Genomic DNA, 23228 nt, shown 5'->3' on the forward strand with positions numbered 1-23228 from the left:
TGATATTGTTGATTATTAATTTTATTGCAGTGTTTGATAGTTTAGTTACTCATTGTTTCTATTTCTAGCACTATTGTTCTAGTATCATTCTCTTTTCCCTTTGGTGAACCTCTTTTCTTTCATATCATTTTGGAGGGAAAATTCTAACCTTTTGATTGGTCAATCTTCGGCCATTGGCCTTACTATAGGTTTTCATTATTTCTGGTAGATTTGGACTGGAGACATATTGGAATGCAGTGAAAATTACCTGCCTGCTTGATATATTCAACTCTGACACTCATGATATTTATATAATACTTCTTGGATTTTCAATATTCTTATATTTAGGTCAGTTGATTAATAACCTTATTTATAATTAACAAACTAATAGTATTGTCATTTTAATACTTTGTGAAAGGATTGATTGTATGTATTGAATAGAGGAATATTTGGAGTATGAAAGAGTAAAAGATTAAATCATTTTATAAAAACACAGTCATATTAAACATTTTAATATAAAACATTCTAATACTTTAAATAATATGAAGTTACAATAAAAGTAAAAGACAGATAACTTTGGTATTTCTGAAACTACTATTTTTGATGTAGTTGTGTATTTTATTTAATTGGTGAAATAGTATTGTCACTGGACTTATGAATGTTATATTTTTAGGATATGGATTAATACCCGTTGTCAAATTGTCATATGAGTAGTGCTCGGATTTTATATACACGTACAGCACTGTGATGCTTCCAGCTATTACATTGACCTATGTACCATATACGATCATATACATGGTAAGCATTGTGTTCTATGTTGTCTATTTGTGATGTCTGTGTTGTCTATGTTTTATTTAAGTAATTGTCTGTTTATGTGAAGTGTAGTTTATGTGATATATTTATGTTGGTCAGAATTTGTATACTTTGTATACAAATCTATTTATAAAATAGACAACTCATTAAGAGATTTGAGATGTATATAATTATTTATTTATTATGAGATACATATGAATTATAGTGTATTGGAAAATTTAACTAAAGAGTTAGATTTGTGTGCTTAAAGCCTCGGTCACACCTTACCGGATAGCTCGAACGGACGCCTAACGGATTACTTGTTTTCAATCCGTTCATGTCCGTTAGACGTCCGTTCTTATCCGTTAGGCGTCCGTCCGTATCCGTTGCATGTCCGTTAAGCGTACGTTTTATCCGTCGACGTCCGTTCTGTCCGGTGGAAAATTTTGAGCATGTTCAAAACTTTGAACGTACGTCCAACGGATAAAATGTCCGTTGGACGTCCGTTAGGCGTTCGTTTTGTACGGTACTCGTCCGTTTCGTTTCCGTTTTGTATCCGTTACACATCCGTTGGAGGTCTGGCAGATAAATTCATCTACGGACTTCTATAACTCCGTCTAACGGATAAAACGGATGTTGAATGAATGTGAAACGGACTTCTAACGGACGTATAACGGACAAAACGGATGATGAACGGATCTGAAACGGATGAATGCCAATTGAAAATTTTTCGTCAGAAATGCCAAATATATTTCTTAAGGTTCATGAATTTTTATTATTCATATTAGGTCCGAGAACACAATTATCGTCTCTTGATTTTCGAATATAGTCCCTAGTGTTGGCAGCGGGTTACTTGTCATTAATTTTTTAGCCCCTTCCAAATTTATTTCTCCATGTTTAATGCCTCAAATTGCAAGTAAGGGGATGAAATTACACTGTAAAAAAATTGGGTCTAGAATTTTAAAGGAAAGGAGTGATTTGGTCCAGCCGAAAAAGGTTGAAAATTAGCACTTCGGAAGCTGTCAAAAGATATCAAGACACCCTAAACATAAAATTGTCCATATTTTGAGTAAGAGCCGATGAACTTTTCTATAATTTTGATATAACTTGTCCCAAAAGTAGTACAACACACTGTAAATGTTTCTTTGAGAAAGCGCAGGTGGGATTTTTTTTTTATTTTCCTTTATGTTCTAAAATAAATGCACACACAATAATTGTGGATCATTGTGGTCTATGACCATAATCGATCTTAGAGTAAGGGCACATCTTCACAATCAAGCAGCTGTTATTCAGGTCAGACACTGCCCTTTAGCGGCATTTTGAAGAACAAACAAAAACCAGTTACTCAGAACATTTTCAATATTAATGCGATTTACAAGTATTATTATTGTCGCCTTTAATTTTTTCGTATATCTTGTTTATCCGTTTTATCCGGTACGCTTCCGTTAGGTGTCCGTTTTATGCGGTACTCGTCCGTTGGATGTACGTTCGACATCCGTTCTGTCCGTAACGTCTCCGTTTCTCGTCCGTTGCATATCCGTTGCATGTCCGTTATGCATTCGTTAGGCGTTATTTTAGTTTGTCAGTACATCAACGGACGCCCAACGGATAATAATTTTGTCAACGGACAACTTTTATTTTCATCCGTTAGGCGTCCGTTCGTCTTATCCGGTAAGGTGTGACCGAGGCTGAAAGGACTTATACTTTGTTGTAGTATATAGATATTTAAGGAATAAGTATGAATTGTAGTTATTCCCCTTTGCCCATATCATGCATATGTTACATGTAATGTCATGTGAATATTTATTATTTGTTATTATATATGTTGTAGGGTCTAAATATTGTATATTAAAGAAAAAAAACCTAGAACATCGTTTACGTTGTATTTGCCTAGAAAATACCCCGTTACAATATAAATATCCACAGCCAGATCAGAGCCACACACATATTAAAAAAAAGGCATAACAGACCACTTTCGAGTTCATCCGTCACCGGCAAAAACTCGTCAATTATACACGCCTTTATGACGTCATTTACCAGATAGAGGGGCTCGCCTGTATCCCTGCACTATTTACGTTCATCAAGCGTCTTAGTGATCGTCTTTGTGCAGGATAAACTAGAAATAATAGTTGCTCTATAGGTACTTACTGACATTTCCCTAATGACAGCAGTGTTGATTGTCAATTTTGAGAATTCAATTTGCCGAATAATTCGTACAATATAGAATTATAGTTTTCCAACCACTCGCTCAACATTGGGAGGAAGTGACGACGCCCCTAAACGCACAAATGACGATGATAAAGGCGCGTATAATTGACGAGTTTTTTCCGGTGACGGATGAACTCGAAAGTGGTCTATTATATCAGGCTATTATGATACGTAAACGGTACCGATGTTGGTCTTACCATTACACAGATTTTCAAGATATATGACGTCAACAATAATGTCGAAAAGTAAGTTGGTTCTTGCCTGAATTCTAATCTCCATGTCCATTAGTTTCGTTTGTCAGGTTAATAATGTAAAATAAGCGAACTTAACAGACGAACGAAATTGCCGACCAGCATCGTAAATGTATTTCATATTATAAATGAAAACAGGTAACAGATCATTCGTTCACAAAATGCCGATCGATAGAAGCTCATGAAAAAGTATTCAAGAAGATCATAGGCGAAGCTGTGTCATTTTACGTGTACGCCCGAACCTTGGCGAGGGATATGAGGGGTTCCAACCGCTCAATGTTAAAGCACCTGCTGGTAGTGGGTTCGAAAGGGAAAGCTATCGAGAATGAGATACCATAATGATTTCTGTCAGTAAAAAATCATTGATAGCAACATACTTTTGAATCTAAATGGTTTATTTGTTTTGGTTAAATTTTGTAATATGTTAACTTATTCATTGTGTTAAACTGGAAGCTAGCCTAATGGTCATTGGTTTTAGAGAAAACGTCCAAACCAATATTACTTTTAAATAAGTTTAAAGGGTGCCGTGAGTGAGCATACAATCGACAAAAGCACCTTTTAATGAACACGAAAAAAATTAATTCTAAAAGGTGCAATATAAAAAAAATTCTGGAACACCTAGGATTTCTTCCCACAAAAAGTGAATCAATTGATAATTCCTTTAAAGGGATTTAAAAAAAAATCTAAAATTTTCTTTTGATATTTTTTTCTTGGTCTGGAAATTGCGTAAAGAAGAGTCCGGCTATCTGTCTATCAGAAAAGAAAAGAAACATGAACGAAAACAAATGCTTTCAAAATTTTAGCTTTAGACATTAGTCATAGAAAAAGCTTCCTCGGCATTTTCATAAAATTCGATGAAGGTTCGACAAGCAGTTAATGTAATTGAGAAATAACAAAATGTAAGCCCAAACTGCGACCACTTATTAATTGCAGAAAGAAATACATTTTGTCCTTAAAATGCGGAAAATTAAAGATATAATTGCATGATTATATTGCTCCGAATACTCTTTTGATCATTAACAGTTTCTGTCCAACTTTCGTAAAATTTCACGGAGAGGTATTCGAAAGACTTTATCCACATTCGGAACCTAAATATTGACGCCGCTTTGTCTCGCTTTTGGGACATAAATCACAGGCTCGACAAAAATACAAACAGCATATCGAATCTGAGCAGATAGTGAATTGCTTTAAATATAAGAAAAGTACGTAGAATTCACAGTAGATTCGGACTTTTACAAAAGATTCGAACAAATATATTAAATGATCAATTTGAGTAAATTTAGTCCCTTTTTATTCAAAATTACAATCCATTGAAAACAGAAGCACAAGGCTGATGTGCTTTTGACCAGTTTTTCTTATTCTATGTCGATTATTTGTTTTATTTTCAAAATTCAAGTGTACGCCCGGGCGTTTTGACGTAAACGTAGCTACGCGCATGAAGATGTGGTACATGTATGATTGTAAATGAGACAAAATGACAACACTCCACTAGTCTAAGAGATTACACACTGTATGTGTCTATCCCAAGTCAGGTGTCTGTGAATTGTAATTTTTTAGAGGCACCTGACATGGTGGAGACACTTGACTTACAGAATGTGGCGGGGTTAAACTCGTTTGAGAGCTACAATCCCATCCTCCCCTTTACATATGGGACAGTGGTGTAACAGTACAACATAAAAGTGTGCACTTTTTTTTAGAATGAAACGCGGAATACAAAATGTATATATTGATCTAGTATATTGGTCAACGCTTTACACCCCACACACTGAGTTTACAAAAATAAGCATTCAGCATAGACTTACTGATCCACTTCAACTCTCCATCAAATCGGACTTTGAATTGTTATGATAAGATCGACATAGTTCTATAATGACTATTTTCAGATTTATTATCAAAAGTTATAGGACTTTAATCGAACAACACAATAGTATACAAATTGTCTGTATGAGTTAAGTTATAATAAGACACGATTTCTTACATCGAAATAAATGATTTTTCTTACAAAATGTATAAGGTGCCTCTAAATTTTGACATTCAAGTCATTGCGAGATCATAAACTCTGAATAGAAGGAAGAAATTGAAAATCATCTAACTCTTTAAAAATATAGAACACATAAGATGTGGATTTTTTAAAACCATAAGATCATAAAAAAGAATATCTTTGTTCACCCTAACCCTACCTATTAAGAAAATAGATGCCTCCTCAAAATCTTTTAGTGATGTAGACATGTAGACATGAAGATTAAAAATAGCATCCGACATTTTAATTTCTCTTTGCGAGGATAAAAAGAAAAGAAAATGTCTACCGACCTACCTACATGTACCCACACAGGCAAATTCCACTCACAAATTGCATTTGTATGTAGAAATTCATACATGTGTAAAACTTGCATTGAACGCAAGTATACACGTAAGCAAATTAAGAATCCATGTGCAAGACTAAACTCCTTTATGATAAGTAAAAATTCACATATATATATGCAAATTAACGTTATGTGTTTTACGATATTTGTATAGAGGCGAGGGTAATATTATATTATAATTTTTAACCGTCATTCCGTCGGTCAGTCCATTACCGTCTCACTGCAACATACCACAGACACCAAAAATCAAAAGATACATTTGATTATGAAAAGATTTTGACAATACAGCTGCGAAATACATAGTTCAATGTCAGACAAAACCAAAACAATGTCGCCTCAACAGATTCATTGACATAAATGTACTCGCTGCCAAATCAAAAGAATATGTTTTTTATGTTGCCCGATTTATGTTGTCAGTCGGGTTCAGTTATAGTGCAGAGCCTAGAGAAATCGAAGAAAAGTGCTGATGCTTTTAACAGTCAAACATTGCAACAAAAAACTTCCTATAAATTCAATGTGATATGACGTGCCGATGGGATAGGTCACCTTTTCAAGCTTGAAAATATGTGAATTAGGTCGGGGAAAACTATCAGAAAATATATGATTAGGTTAATAAGGGAGCTACCATTTGATTTTTATGGAAGGGGGGGGGGGGGGGGGGGGGGGCGGGGGCTAGGATGAACAATTTTGTCCTGCATCTTTTTTAGTTGTAATCTCTGTCCTGCCTTTATATTTTTCACTCTATTCGGTCCTGCCTTTTTTTTTTAGTTTATCCTGATTTTTTTACCTAAATTGTCATCCTGACTTTTTTTTTGCAAGTGTCTCTACCTACCCCCCCCCCCCCCCCCCCCCCCCCTAGAAATCAAATGGTAGCTCCCTAAATTTCCCATAACTTCTTCGTCTGTCATCTTTCTTGGTGTTCCCGGCTGTTCTTATCAACCAATTTTTCTGTTTTGGCACTTTGGTATTCCACTCTTACATTACATAACACACGAAACCCAAACAATATGGGAAAAGGTTACAATTTTGCCTACGCAATATATATAAGAAAAGGTATAGAGTTTTAAAATCTAAATTATATGAAAAGGGTGTGGTAAAAGAACCCCAGCGGCACCCCCTATCAATTAAGTATTGAAGTTTACACCCCACCCCCACCCCCCGAGATATTACCGTATACATGTAATTTCCTTTACTGTTAGTCTTGTAAAAGGGTCATGTTTGACCTTTGGCGGGGTCATGTTTCAGCTCTGGCGTTGGTAAATATCAAAGACTTCATAAACATCGGTCGCATACCCCTCTTCGGGAATTAATTCCTTATCAATTTACACAATTAATGCAGTTTTGAACAATACATATTTTAATACTATAAAACCTTGGTGTTTTTAATCATATTTTGACAGCTGCAAATTACCTTCTACGGCCGGTATTTTGTTTGTTTGATTTGAATTATGCATGCATCGGGTAAACGTTTATGTTTTTTTATTGGTAATCCCTAATGCCCGCGTCACACTGTCCCGATTTTTACGCCGATGGCAACACGATTATGGAAATTTTCAAAATCGGGACTGATCGTATCCAGATCGGGCTATTCGTAGTGCCATCTTTAACCATCGGCCACTTTTTCTAGCCTTCGGGGACAACTTTGGGAAGGGTTCTAAATTTTTTAACATGTTAAAAAATCCCCGAAGGTGCGTCCGATGTTGAGGGTTCGTATTGAGTTCTTATCACCATCCTCACCATCGTAATGTCACCGGGAATGCATCTTTGAACATCGTATTGCATTTGTGTTTCCTTCGTTTCTATCGGGCAGTTTTGACATTACGATGTCTACACGAATGAATCACGAAGCTACCCGTAGGTCTTACGATGGCAAGACGACTTCGTGAAGACCTCGTAATCCCGTCGTGTTGCCATCGAATAAAAGTACGAAGGCGACAAGATGGAACTACGACGGCAATAAATCCAGCTAAAAGTAAGTTAATTTTCGAGCTAAAATCCATTTAAAGTGCCATGCGAGTTATGCACTGGTCAGCTTAATACGACAGTTAAGAAAGACGTTCACAAAACATGGAGCTCATATCATATGATTCTACGAGAACAAGAAAGGTGACAGCGTTGTTTCTAATAATTTAAATGGAACAAAAAGAGCAGCTATTACAGGCTCAGGATTAACTTTTACAAGTAAAATATTATTTTTTGTCAATTTTTTATATCAAGTAACATCATGAAAATCATAAACGCGCCTCGTACACCAGCACTGCAGGTACACGTATATAGGGAAACCAACTTTTTCTTCATTATTCTGATTTTTTATGTATCGTCTGAGTTGTTGTCACACGAATGTTTACTCCATAACCATTTTGTTTTCTATATGTCATATTTTGCCGCATTTGTTGCTTTCCCCACATCCTTCCTTTTGTCTATAGTATTATGATATTCTCCGGGAAGGAGCTCTTTTTGAAAACTAGAGGCTCTAAAGAGCCTGTGTCGCTCACCTTGGTCTATGTGAATATTAAACAAAGGAAGCAGATTGAAAATTGACTACAAAGGTCAATAACTCCTACAGGGGTCAATTGACCATTTCGTTCATTTTGACTTATTTGTAGATCTTACTTTGCTGAACATTATTGCTGTTTACAGTTTACCTATATCTATAATAATATTCAATATAATAACCAAAAACAGCAAAATTTCCTTAAAATTACCAATTCAGGGGCCACAACCCAAAAACAGGTTGTCCAATTCATCTGAAAATTTCAGGGTAGATAGATCTTGACCTGATTAACAATTTAACTTCATGTCAGATTTTCTCTTGATTATTTGGTTTTTGTGTTATAAGCCAAAAACTGCATTTTACCCCTATGTTCTATTTTTAGCCGTGGCGGCCATCTTGGTTTGATGGCCAGGTCACGGGACACATTTTTTAAACAAGAAACCCCAAAGATGATTGTGGCCAAGTTTGGATCAATTTGGCACAGCAGTTTCAGAGAAGAAGATTTTAGTAAAAGATATATAAAATTTACGAAAAATGGTTAAAAATTGACTTTAAAGGGCAATAACTCCTAAAGAGGTCAACTGACCATTTTGGTCATGTTGACTTATTTGTAAATCTGACCTTGCTGAACATTATTGCTGTTTACAGTTTACCTATATCTATAATAATATTCAATATAATAACCAAAAACAGCAAAATATCCTTAAAATTACCAATTCAGGGGCCGCAACCCAAAAACAGGTTGTCCAATTCATCTGAAAATATCAGGGCAGATAGATCTTCACCTGATTAACAATTTTACCCAATGTCAGATTTGCTCTAAATGCTTTGGTTTTTGAGTTATAAGCCAAAAACTGCATTTTACCCCTATGTTCTATTTATAGCCATGGCGGTCATCTTGGTTAGTTGGAGGGGTCACCGGACACAATTTTTAAACTAGATACCCCAATGATGATTGTGGCCAAGTTTCAAATAATTTGGCCCAGCAGTTTCAGAGGAGAAGATTTTTCTAAAAGATTACTAAGATTTACGAAAAATGGTTAAAAATTTACTATAAAGGGCAATAACTCCTAAAGTAGTCAACTGATCATTTTGGTCATGTTGACTTATTTGTAGATCTTACTTTGCTGAACATTATTGCTTTTTACAGTTTATCTCTATCTAAAATAATATTCAAGATAATAACCAAAAACAACAAAATTTCCTTAAAATTACCAATTCAGGGGCAGCAACCTAACAACGGAATGTCAGATTCATCTGAAAATTTCAGGGCAGATAGATCTTAACCTGATTAACAATATTACCCCCATGTCAGATTTGCCCTAAATGCTTTGGTTTTTGAGTTATAAGCCAAAAACTGCATTTTACCCCATGTTCTATTTATAGCCATGGCGGCCATCTTGGTTAGTTGGTGGGGTCACCGGACACAATTTTTAAACTAGATACCCCAATGATGATTGTGGCCAAGTTTGGTTAAATTTGGCCTAGTAGTTTCAGAGGAGAAGATTTTTGTAAAAGTTAACGCCGGACGCAGGACGACGACGGACGACGACGACGGACGACGCCGGACGCCGGACGCCAAGTGATGAGAAAAGCTCACATAAAAGGGATCAACGAACCCATTACCTTACCTTTAAGATAGATCAGTAAACATGGGCATAATTATGGGTGATTATTCAGACTAGTGCACACATTATACAGTTCAAACAAGGCAATGCCGAGCGTGGCATCCCCTTGTATGTAACATATTGGGGACAAATATGGACACTTTATTTGTATATGACACATGCAGAAAATGGTAAATTGAATATGCATATTTGATACATAAACTATTTTTTTAGAAATCAATCAAAACATTCAGTAACTGAAAATACCTTTAATATTGTCTTTAGAACCAGCAGGTAAAAAAGAAAGAGCAACCAATTTCCTGTGTATTATGCTATTTCAAGGAGAAAAAACAAGTCCATCTGCATGACCTTGACCTTTGGCCTTGAACGTAAAATATGTCAGATCATTACAAGGAGGAACAATATACCAAATGTGGGTAAAATCTTTTGACGCATATTGGTTTTAGAGTGTCCACAAGGGTGAAATTCCCTTGTATTACACCTGCCACTGTGACCTTGACCTTAGAACTTTAAAGTCAATAGCGCTTAAGATATTCTTAACGAGTAACACCATACCAAGTTTTAAGCATTTTGGTTCTAGAGTGTCCATAACAATTTTATCCACACGCAACTTACATGTAGTAGGCGTGGGGATAATAAACTAAGTTTTATAAGAATTAAACAAAAAGATCGATTTCCCGCCATCCATGGCAGACTTGTACAGAAACGATATGCAGAGACTCAGAGTCAAGTTTTACCCTTCAAGCCCACGGTCTTCCGTCTAATGATTAAACCAGAAATTAAATGTACAATATATTATATATTCAATATTGATCAAACAATTTAAAACGCGTGATGCCTTCGGCATATAATTTAAATGCATCGTAAGCTGTACATGACGTCTTTTAGACATCGTATGGCCATCGCGCCATCATCGTAATCCATCGTGTAGCCTTCGTAACATCAAGTAGCCTTCGTGATCCATCGTGTAGGCTTCGGCTGAGATATGAAGCTAAAATACCCGTCTTCGCTTAACTTTCGTATGTCAATCTTTTGCTATCGTATATAATTTCGGCACCATCGTATAGGCTTCGTTATTCATCGTACATGTACTTGCTTCGGTCACATTTTGGTATTTTAACGAGATCGGGACCAACTTCGTACGAACTTACAATTTTCGCATTCGGGTGTCCATCGTATATAAAAATCGGGACAGTGTGACGCGGGCATTATGCCTGCGTCACACTGTCCCGATTTTTACGCCGATGGCAACACGATTATGTAAATTTTCAAAATCGGGACTGATCGTATCCAGATCGGGCTATTCGTAGTGCCATGATCTTTAACCATCGTAGAACCATCGGCCACTTTTTCTAGTCTTCGGGGACAACTTCGGGAAGGGTTCTAAATTTTTTAACATGTTAAAAAATCCCCGAAGGTGCGTCCGTTGTTGAGGGTTCGTATTGAGTTCTTATCACCATCCTCACCATCGTAATGTCACCGGGAATGCATCCTTGAACAACGTATTGCATTCGTGTTTCCATCGTTTCCATCGGGAAGTTTTGACATTACGATGTCTACATGAATGAATCCCGAAGCTACCCGAAGGTCTTACGATGGCAGCACGACTTCGTGAAGACCTCTTAATCCCGTCGTGTTGCCATCGAATAAAAGTACGAAGGCGACAAGATGGAACTACGACGGCAATAAATCCAGCTAAATGGAAGTTAATTTTCGCGCTCAAACACATTTAAAGTGCCATGCGCGATATGCACTGATCAGTCTAATACGACAGTTAAGAAAGACGTTCACAAAACATGGAGCTCATAATCATATGATTCTACGAGAACAAGAAAGGTGACAGCGTTGTTTCTAATAATTTAAATGGAACAAAAAGAGCAGCTATTACAGGCTCAGGATTAACTTTTACAAGTAAAATATTATTTTTTTGTCAATTTTTCATATCAAGTAACATAATGAAAATCATAAACGCGCCTCGTACACCAGCACTGCAGGTACACGTATATAGGGAAACCAACTTTTTCTTCATTATTCTGATTTTTTATGTATCGTCTGAGTTGTTGTCACACGAAAGTTTACTCCATAACCAGTTTGTTTTCTATATGTCATATTTTTCCGCATTTGTTGTTTTCCCCACATCCTTCCTTTTGTCTATATTATTATGATATTCTCCTGGAAAGAGCTATTTTTGAATAAAAGGGATCAACGAACCAATTACCTCACCTTTAAGATAGATCAGTAAACATGGGCATAATTATGGGTGATTATTCAGACTAGTGCACACATTTTAAAGTTCAAACAAGGCAATACCGAGCGTGGTATCCCCTGGTATGTAACATATTGGGGACACATATGGACACTTTATTTGTATATGACACATGCAGAAAATGGTAAATTGAATATGCATATTTGATACATGATAAACTATTTTTTTTAGAAATCAACCAAAACATTTAGTAACTGGGAATACCTTTAATATTGTCTTGAGAGCCAGCAGGTAAAAAAATGAGCAACCAATTATCTGTGTATTATGCTATTTCAAGGAGAGAAAAAAACAAGTCCATCTGCATGACCTTGACCTTTGGCCTTGAACGTAAAATATGTCAGATCATTACAAGGAGGAACAATATACCAAATGTGGTTAAAATCTTTTGAAGCATATTGGTTTTAGAGTGTCCACAAGGGTGATATTCCCTCGTATTACAACTGCCACTGTGACCTTGACCTTTGAACTTTAAAGTCAATAGCACAAGATATTCTTAACGAGTAACACCATACCAAGTTTTGAGCATTTTGGTTCTAGAGTGTCCATAACAATTTTATCTACACGCAACTAACATGTCTTTTAGACATCGTATGGCCATCGCGCCATCATCGTTATCCATCGTGTTGCCTTCGTAATCCATCGTGTAGCCTTCGTAATCCATCGTGTAGCCTTCGTGATCCATCGTGTAGCCTTCGGCTGAGATTTGAAGCTTAAATACCCGTTTTCGGTTAACCTTCGTATGTTCATCTTTTGCTATCGTATATAATTTCGGCACCATCGTATAGATCGTTATTCATCGTACTTGCTTCGGTCACTTTTTGGTATTTTAACGGGATCGGGACCAACTTCGTACGAACTTTCAATTTTCGCATTCGGGTGTCCATCGTATATAAAAATCGGGACAGTGTGACGCGGGCATAATATGGCGGGCAGCTTTTAATTTAATATGTTATTTTTCAAAATGTAGACTTAAAACTCCCGTGGTTGGCCTCATGGTACTAGATTACCCCGACAATGTCTTACAACTGTTTTTTTTTTTTTAAATACCACATACAAATTTACAAGATTATTTTCAATGATAACATGGATCAATACAACAGTAGTGTGAATATATAGCTTGTTGATATAAACATACTTCATCATTCAGCTCGTTGTTTACAGGTAACACGGTAAGCAATGAATACATATATATCTGAAGCAAAAATTGTATAAAAAATGTATCGATGAAAGATAATTTGCAATTGTAAACAATATATTAAACAAAACTTACTCGACGATACACCCTGATGCCATTTATAAATCGATTCGGACTAAATAGACTAAATGTGAAGTGTTTTGAACAGATACATGTCCAAAATGTATATGGGTCAATGTACATAAGTATTTGTTTTGATACTTGATGCTTGATGTCATGTAGATATATTATATATCAACACTTTATGTATGGCATGTTTCGTATTCTGTTGCCTTTTAAAAGCTTATCTTAAAATTGTTTATAAGGTGAAATGCGTGTTACGTTTGAATTTATATCTACTCTTACAAAAAATGCCATGCAAGAACGCATTTCGAGAATAATGGGGGGGGGGGGGCTTTGGTATAAAGAATAGAGAAACGTGGACTTAAATTAAGAGATATAGAAATGCAATGTAAATTATCTTATTTTAAATTATGACTAATTAATCTTTCACTGAAATCACGTGCACCGATATTTATCTTTTCATATTCTAATGCATAAAATTTTTGCTTTCATAAGATTCCGCTGTTGTAGATCATTTAATTCAAATTGAAAAATATAATTATCAGTTTGTTACTCTGCTGAAATTTTCTCAACGTAAACATTATATTTTGCAAGTTTTCAACTGAAGTGTAAAATTTAATGCCAATGCTGTACATGTCCACCTCCACCTCCAGATTGTTTATGCTGTTTCTTTTATTCCACATAACCTACATCTGTACACCAGCTTTGATTATTTGTAATATCTTCAATTTTTCACTTATTCTTACAACATTTGTATAAACTTCAAGATTATAAAAAAAGTTTTTTTTCTAAAGTGAACATTGATTGGTAAAATATTTCTCAGTAATGTCCTGTGTTTGAATTTGTTTGTTAGCTTTTTGGTCATGAATGTTTGTCGCTAATATTTAATTAACTGTGCATTTGTATTCAGATATCGCAGATCAAATTTATTCGTTCATTGTGTAATCATACGTTTTTTGATTGAGTTAAGTCTGCCAATTGATATTTTATCGTATGTTTTTCTATGTTGTGATGTTATGCTATTGTTTCAGAAAAAGGGAGAAGGTTTGGATCCATTAAAACGTTTAATCCCGCTGCAAATATTTGCACCTGTCCTAAGTCAGGAATCTGATGTACAGTAGTTGTCGTTTGTTTATGTAATATATACGTGTTTCTCGTTTCTCGTTTTGTTTATATAGATTAGACCGTTGGTTTTCCCGTTTGAATGGTTTTACACTAGTAATTTTGGGGCACTTTATAGCTTGTTGTTCGGTGTGAGCCAAGGCTCCGTGTTGAAGGCCGTACTTTAACCTATAATGGTTTACTTTTTAAATTGTTATTTGGATGTAGAGTTGTCTCATTGGCACTCACACCACATCTTCCTATATCTATATACTTACTGTGTGACATGTTAATGTATTATCATCCAGAATGTATAATATGCTTGAAACATTTATACGTACAGTAACAATCAATAATCCTCTTTTGTTTGTTCATACAGGGGCGGATCCATGTATAAAAGGGGGGTCCCAACCCAGGAGAAAAAGGGGGGTCCAACAATTTGTCCCCGTTCAAATGCATTGATCGTCCAAAAAGGGGGGTCCAACCCCCGGACCCCAACTCCCCTCCCCCTGGATCCGCCACTGTCCTAAAACTATTAAACAAGTGTAATTGATATGAACCACTGTGATTTATACAGCTACCTCATGCTTTAAAACACATGTGCATCAATTAATCCTTCCTAATCTCATTTATAGTGTCTATATATTTTTGTGGCAATTTTTTAACAAACACTTTAAAAGTCAGATTTACAAAAGTACATTTATTTGCCCTATTTATTTGTTATATATTAACAAGTTACTATGTATATGCTTAAAATTATTTCTGCTGACGTAAAACAGCCATAGTTTGTGTGTACCTTACATGTATGTATAACAGAAAACAGTATGAACGTCATATGTACAATGTACATTAACACATTTACCAATTCACTCTGGTCGATTGATTGATTGATTTTTGGTGTTTTAATGCCACTTTTAAGCACCGCTTTTGGGCTATTTCATGGCGGCCAGTTTTTATTGGTGGAGGAAGCCGGAGTGCCCGGAGAAAACCACCGACCTTCGATAGGAAAACTGACAATCCTAGTCAATAAAGATTGGAGTCGAGTGCACCTGCACGAGCTGGGTTCGAACTCACAACCTCAGTGTTGACTGGCTAGCGATTACAGTAGTAACTTTTTAGACCACTCGGCCACCGAGGCCCCCACTTTGGTCGAGTATTTGTAAACATCGATTATATTGTTGAATGTCCCTTAAATTTGATATATTTCGCCTCTCTTTTTCAAATGAAAATGTATAGGTGGTCTAAATTGGTACAAACTGCTATGCGTCCGTCTACACTGTACATACATGTTTATCCAGAATATGAAACCATATAGCAGCTACATGTAATTTTAAAGTTTCATGTTTCCGAGCCCCTCCATTAAAACATAGATATCGTTTATTATCTCCATAATCGTGTCACGTGGCTCTCTTTTCTGCTTTTAGATTTGTCCTTGACCTTACACATTAATATTGGAAACCAATACCACAAAGAGAGCAGTAATTGGATTGATCAAAACACCTATTATATATAAACGTGTGTAAGGTATTATTATTTCAAGATGCAGTATTCAAATTATAACACGGAATATGGTAAGTCGTTGATCCGTTATGGTGTCTTCAACCTATGCCAACATTTGAAAAATATATATTCAATATATGTATACGAACAAAATACAATAGGTGGTGTTATAACAATTTTAAATAATTAATTTATAATCAATTTATATCTAAATTTTAAAATGTTGGCATAGGTTGAATGAACCCATTTTTTCATACAATTTTTAACCTATTAATTTTAAATGTTGGCATTGGTTGAATGAACCGTTGTTATTTAAAATTCATATGTTTTAATCCGGATATATATTTATACATATTTTGTCGTTGAAAGGAAACCTGAGAGCAATGATTATATATTTAATCAAGCATATAGAGCAAACAAGTAAAAGCTAGGATGACACACAAATAGTCAAAATTGTTTTTCTTCAAAAGGAAGGGAAATTAGATTTCCCATGTATACATCAGTACCATACTGTATCTCATAGTATGATAACTTGGCCAAACAAAACATTTTCTTAAAAAATATTGTATTACACTTAAATTCATTGTACATAAATGTGTGAAGCGGGCAGCTATTATTTTTTTTAAATTTAGCTTGACATAATTTGTTTTCAACATCGACCATGTCAGTGGCGGATCTAGAAATTTTCATAAGTGGGGGCCCACTGGCAGCATAAGAGGTGGCCCGATTTCGTCACGCTTCAGTGATTCCCTATATAAGCAACCAATTTTTTTTCTCAAAAGGGGGGGCCCGGGCCCCCTGTCCCCCCCCTTAAATCCGCCTCTGCATGTCGACATTAATGAATTTTATCATATAAATAGTATATGTCATTTCTTGTAAAAGATATATGATACTTTTTCCACGAAAGATGATTTTTTTTCTTATATTTAATCGCTATATATAAGTAATTATGTTTGAATGTAGTGGATTAAAAGTTGGCGATTTCTATGGCCAAACCTGCAGCAGTTCGCGATATTTCGAACAAGCATTTCCCAATCGCAACGTCTATAACTAAAACAGTAATTACAAACAGAAAGAATGAAAAAAAAGATGCACTGTATTTACTTCTTCTTTTACACGACTTAAATACATTTTGTAAAGGCAAAATATCAAGCCTTATAAGAAACATGCATGCACTATTAATATACCTGTTCCAAGTCAGGAGCCGTAACTCAGTGGTTGTCGTTTGTTGCTGTGTTACATATTTGTTTTTCGTTCACTATTTTGTACATAAATTAGGCCGTTAGTTTTTTCGTTTGAATCGTTTTGCATTTATCATTTCGGGGCATTTAATAGCTGACTATGCGATATGGGCTTTGCTCATTGTTGAAGGCCGTACGGTGACCAATAGTTGTTAATTTCTGTGTAATTTGGTCTCAGGTGGAGATTGTCTCATATTTTTTTCCAACGTAGTCGCTATAGTTTCGGTTTGTGCCCTTTGAACTTAAGGACGCTTAACTATGGCAACAGAATACGCATGCTCGAAAATCCTTTCTGTGATTGGACAAAATGCTGTCATGGTGGGTGATTTGGTTGTGTTTGAAAAAACTTCTCGTTAATTATATCGTGATGGAAAGTAAGTGAAAAACTATAAATATTTGACTAGATCTTACAAAGATTTATATTTTTATTAAAATAATTGTTTCTCCAATAGCTCTTTGCATCCGTGACAGCTGTTTATTCGGGACAATTATATAACTTTTAATGTAAACTTTATTGTACGAACGTACACGACTTTTAGAACGCACCTACGCATGTGAGATTTCCGCGGGGTTTTGGTGAATGTAAACAGAAAGATACAAGGACCGAGAATACTGAACACAAACAGAGAAAAGTTAACGTTATTTAAATGGTATCTTTGTGCTTCTGAAGGTTATCGAAATGTTAGTTTTAAACATATTCTCAAATTTAAATACGTCGAATATCTTTTTTAAAGATAGTTCTTGTTATAGGGATAAACTATAATAATCAAATTCGATTTTTTTATCAGATTTGTATGTGACCTTCTGGTTACTCGAACATTTTAAAAGATATCTTAAGGGGGTACAATACACCTAAGGGAGTTATTTTTAAAAAAATCAGCTGAATATTTTAATCCAATTCTATAAATAAAGAGAAATCAAAATTCTTATTTGTCAAATTTCTAAATATCCAATGAAATTATTCTTGTAAATTATTGTTATTCAATTTTTTTGATTTTTTTTTTGCTTTTGTCAACAGATCAAAGTTAATATTTTGTCAAAACTTTAGGAAAGGTAAACGAGTCAAAGTGTTGGGTACCACCTTAATGTAGATATTACATTGTTCTTTTTTTTTAAGATCACATTTTTTACTTTTTTATTTTTTATCGGTAAATTTGTGCATATCTGATCATATCTGAAAAATTTAAGATTTAAATATAAAATTTTGTTTTATATCAAAGGTTCTGCTGTCCCTCCATCAAAAGATACTCCAGTGAAAGAACAACCACAAGCTCAGTATGGGTTCAGTCAGCAGCCAGGACAACCGCAAGGTGTGGTGGTTATACCTCCAACATTACTCATCACACCGGCACATTTTCAACCTTACGAGACCAAATGCCCTCATTGCCATGCGCAAATAACGACGGAAACATCTTTTAACATGGGATATATTGCTAAAATGTGTGTTTTAACATTGCTTTGCTCATTGTAAGTATAATAATAACACTTACAACCTTTCCTAAAAGGTCAAGTTGTATCTGTCACATTGATGTCCCCAATAACTTTCTTTAAGTAAAAAAAAAAGAAAGGTTCTATTTAATAAGGTGCGCTGAGTATGATATATCTGAACGATAATTCATTCGTCACAGCTCGGCCGATTCCGTAGAAGGAGAGTAGCGGATTCACCCGAGGATTTCCGATTGAACGGGAATTAATACTATTCTATTGCACTGATATGGAAGATGACAGTTATTAGAAATTGTTCAAAAGAAGCACACTGTGTCCACAGAAAATATATATATATATATCAATTGGACGTACATGTACTAAATGTCATTCTTTGTATATCTCCCTCCTCTATGTACGTCAAACCCATGAAGTACTGTTTGTATTTTTTAAGGAAAATTTTATTTGAGTCTTTTAACATTTGGTATCTAGCTGTATATATAAGTGCATGCTCTGCTGTGATATTTACTGTCATCTTTGGATGGTTTGACATACAGATCTGATGTATAATATATATATAAAGTGCCTAAAAATCAACTTAACGATGTTAGAGTAGGTCTGATTCTTTACTTCCTCCCCGAACCGGTCTGGAACCTGCACTTTATTTCTCACTTCTACGACAACACCGCCTAGCATATGATTATAGTGTATGATAAAACAATGGACTTAATCATGTTAATGTAAATAGAAAAAAAATAGCATTGCAATAACTTATTGATAATTATCTAATTTAGAAACATGATTATATCAGTTTGATATGAAACTGGTTTCGTTTTGCAGTGTATGGGTTGGATTGTTTTGTGTTGCGTTCTGGCCATGTTGCAGTAATAGGTTCAAAGATGTAGAACATACGTGTCCACGTTGTCGTAAGGTAGTAGCTAAGTACGAAAGACACAGAATTGCACCACATTACCAAAGTCCATGGTTTCGACCACGAGGTAAATATTTATAGACTATAAGACATCTGTAATAAGACCTACTTATATACCTATATTGAGTTATTTTCTTTCAGAACCATAGGTCATTCTTTCTCAGAATCAACCTGGACGATACCATGGCCGCATTTCTTTCTAACCAAAATTTTGTAAACGTTGTGTCGCGTTTGTTGTTGTTTTCTAAACACTACAAAAGTAGAAACAAATACATCGTTTAATAAGTCTTGAATGACCCTGTTTGAACTTTCAATAATGCATGCACATGTTGTTGGTAATTAGACTTTTTACAAACGTAGAAAAAAATACTTCGTTTAATCAGGTTGCGGTAAGAAACAAATGTAGCGTTTGTACTTACGAACGACAAACGACAGACTGCCGTCGCATTTATGCAAACTTTGCAAACGTATGTTTGAAAGAAATGATCAAAACATGTGCGCGCTTAGCCGTTTGCATCGTTTGTGTTAGAATGAAATGCACTCATGGTTTCAATGAAATATGCTCCAAGGCATAACATAATGACCTGTGTCAGGTCATTATTTTCCTTGATAAAAATGCAATCTTTAATATACTTCAAAAGTATATTCGTCTGATAGTTTTTTATTGCCGATTTGGGAATTTATCTTTAAAAGTTCAATCGATGATAGGTGTAAAAGAAATCGTCATTGCCCGCATTTTAATCTTATACTGTAAACAAATATAACGTGAAGTTTTGTTAGTAATTTATCGCTACAATACAGAAACATAGCATATATGTGAGATGAATTTTAATGTAGACTTTTATAAAATAAAGCCAGCTTTAACATATAAGTGTGCAAGATTTTGAAAATCTTATTGAGTCACACTGAATAGGTTGATTGATTGTTGGATGCTTGCTTAACGTCCAGTGGTAAATATTTTATGCATGTTCAGGACGATACACACTGAAAACTGTGACCTGCATGTATTTATATTCGTCGCCGTGTCAGTTCTTAACTTTTTTAAATTTATGTACACTTTTACTCTATCAAATGATCAACTAATGAGATAATCTTATTTTCTATTGAATAACATTAACGTAACTCACAAAAGGGTCGGGTGCGGAGGATATATAATTATATCCTAATTATATTTTTAAAAATGTATTGCTATTCAAAAGACAATCTTTCTTATTATTTCATTCGATTCAATTAAAATTGTTGAAAGAATAACCAATTTTCCGCGATAAAAATGTCGTTATAAATAGAAAAACTGTGAAACCATACCCCCCTCTTTTCCATAAACTAAGTTGATACAATAATTTACTTACAATGTGTCTTGTATTTGTCAAACACTGTTATCGGATGGTAACAATTCATTTGTGTGTTTCTTCATGCAGTTGCAGTAATGTTTTTATTCTGTATGGATAATAATTTTCCAAAGGTTTATATCTAGATTAATAAGTCAGTTTTATTTCACATTCTAAATGAGCCGTAGGGCGTATTAAAACCTGACCGCATTAGAAAGGAATATCCCACTTTAGTGTGGTCGGTCAAATAGGATACTAAATTTTGCAAATCTTTAAAAAAAAAAAAAAATGTTGACGGTATATAAGTCAGATAATGCATATTTTAAGGTTTTTCTTGTCGTAGAACACACCTCGGGGTGTCAGGATTGCCCAAAGAAAGACCTCCCTACGGTCGGTCTTTCAATTGATCAATCCTGAAACCCCTCGGGGTGTTCTACGACAAGAAAAACACTAAAATATGCATTATCTATAACATAACAAAATCCTATGTACTCTAGAAACATGTCTTAGCTGCATTATTGCAACAGAATATATACTGCAACTGCAAAAGGTCTAAAAACAACGAATGGGTTAAATAAAGGCAACAGTAGTATACGCTGTTCAAAAGTCATAAATCGATAGAGAGAAAACATATCCGGGTTACTAACTAAAACCGAAGGAAACACATCAACTATAGATAAGAGGAAAACAAAGGAACACCAGGAACACTGAAGTGCAACAAAAACAAACACCAACATACATAGAAACAAACTATTTGATAACAACTGCCATATTCCTGACTTGGTACAGGACATTTTAAGAAAAAATGGTGGGTTAAATCTGATTTAATAGCTAGCTAAACCTCTCACTTGTATGACAGTCGCATAACATTCCATTATATTGACAACAATGTGTGAACAAAATAAACAGACATAACAGCTAAAAATGTCAAGTATAATTACCACATTTAGCAAAATTTAGGTTATTTAGCCATATTTTACCTCAAACCTGTACTAAATTTTTCGACAGATACAAAGATTTGGTTGGCGACTGTCATACAAGTGATTGGTTTAATTACTTTAAAACCAGGTTTAATACACAATTTTCTACATAAGGATATGCCAGTACCAAGTCAGGAATGTGACAGTTGTTTTACATTCCTTTGATTTGTTTGAGCTTTTGATTTTGCCATTGGTAAAAGACTTTCCGTTTTGAATTTTCCTTGGAGTTTCTTATTTCTTTTATTTAACTTCATTTAGGAATTGTTAATTTTTTTATATATTATAATTATGTACAGTAGTTATATCTAAGAGATAGAACCAATCTTAGATGTTTAATGTAAAAGAAATGTAAACTTGTACAATACGTGTAAAAAATGTCTCATTTTTTCTTTAATTTTGGAATGTGATATCTCTTTATTTATATCTTAGAATTTTGTTTCGAAGCACTAACTGTGAATATTTATTCATTCCTGTAGTCGGGAATAAATTAATTGGCTAAAAGTTCATATTATCATGAACTTCCTATTTCTGTTTTTCAACAAACTTATCAGAAGATTTCTTAAAGGGACATTGGCTGTCATATTCATGTTCACCGATTTGACTCAAATTCTCATAATTGATTTTTAACATACTAAAACGAATATCCAAATTAAAAAAAGTCTAAAATATACATTTTTCAAGGTATGGGCTCGATAAAATGTATCATCGTTTCGTGCGTATTTTAGTCTAGACGCCATCTAATTTACTAGCGGGGGCCTCGGTGGCCAAGTGGTCTAAGTAGTTCTACTACTGTAATCACTTGCCAGTCAACACTGAGGTTGTGAGTTCGAAACCCCTCTCGTGCGGGTGCACTTGACTCCAATCTTAATTGACTAGGATTGTCAGTTTTCCTCTCGAGGTCATTGGTTTTTTTTATCCTACCATAAAAACTGACCGCCACGAAACAGCACAAAAGTGGCGCTTAAAAGTGGCGTTAAAACACCAACAATCAATCCATCAATCAATCTACTATCGAGTTGACCTCAGAAAACTGCCGACGGTCATATAAGCGATATGAACATAACCATAGTCTAAGATATAAATAGATAGCAAACTCATGCAATTGGATTTTTCGAGGTCTGTTTAATTTTATATTATAGGTGACAAATACATGTTAATCATCGTTTTTACCTGTATAAGAATGAGTTTTGTGGATCGAATCAGTCAATCAAATGATATACCTTTGTTTCACTTCCAATGTTGTCATTCTATTCCTTTTAATAACTGAACACGCATAATTCATGCATAATTCATCTCTAGCTAAGGGGTTAAATTGAAGGTCACATGAATACGGATTCAATGAGGTCGAATTATTCACTTGCAAGTGAATAATTCATCATCGATGTTTCTTAGCTTATTTTGACAAAATTGAACCATAATGGCTGCTAAAAGCAAATTATTATTTCACTGTTTCATTTTCGCTAATGATTGAACAAAAAAAATC

At 34.8% G+C, this 23228-nt stretch overlaps 1 protein-coding gene across 2 annotated transcripts in view; it reads left to right on the top strand.

The window, feature by feature from the left end:
- Positions 1–208: 208 nt before the first annotated feature.
- The window catches only part of LOC134681804 (uncharacterized), a 28574-nt gene continuing 5554 nt past the window's right edge, over positions 209–23228 (top strand). The window contains exons 1-5 of one of the 2 annotated variants that reach the window (XM_063541443.1): positions 209–327; positions 653–777; positions 15765–15911; positions 18302–18548; positions 19347–19504. In XM_063541443.1, coding sequence (XP_063397513.1) covers positions 15881–15911; positions 18302–18548; positions 19347–19504 — 436 coding nt within the window. In that variant the 5' untranslated portion in view covers positions 209–327; positions 653–777; positions 15765–15880. Of the gene's footprint in view, positions 328–652; positions 778–13036; positions 13151–15764; positions 15912–18301; positions 18549–19346; positions 19505–23228 lie in introns of those variants that run through there. The other variant, XM_063541445.1, reaches the window with a different exon arrangement.

This window comes from Mytilus trossulus, chromosome 8 (genome assembly GCF_036588685.1).
Source record: "Mytilus trossulus isolate FHL-02 chromosome 8, PNRI_Mtr1.1.1.hap1, whole genome shotgun sequence".
NCBI lineage: Eukaryota > Metazoa > Mollusca > Bivalvia > Mytilida > Mytilidae > Mytilus > Mytilus trossulus.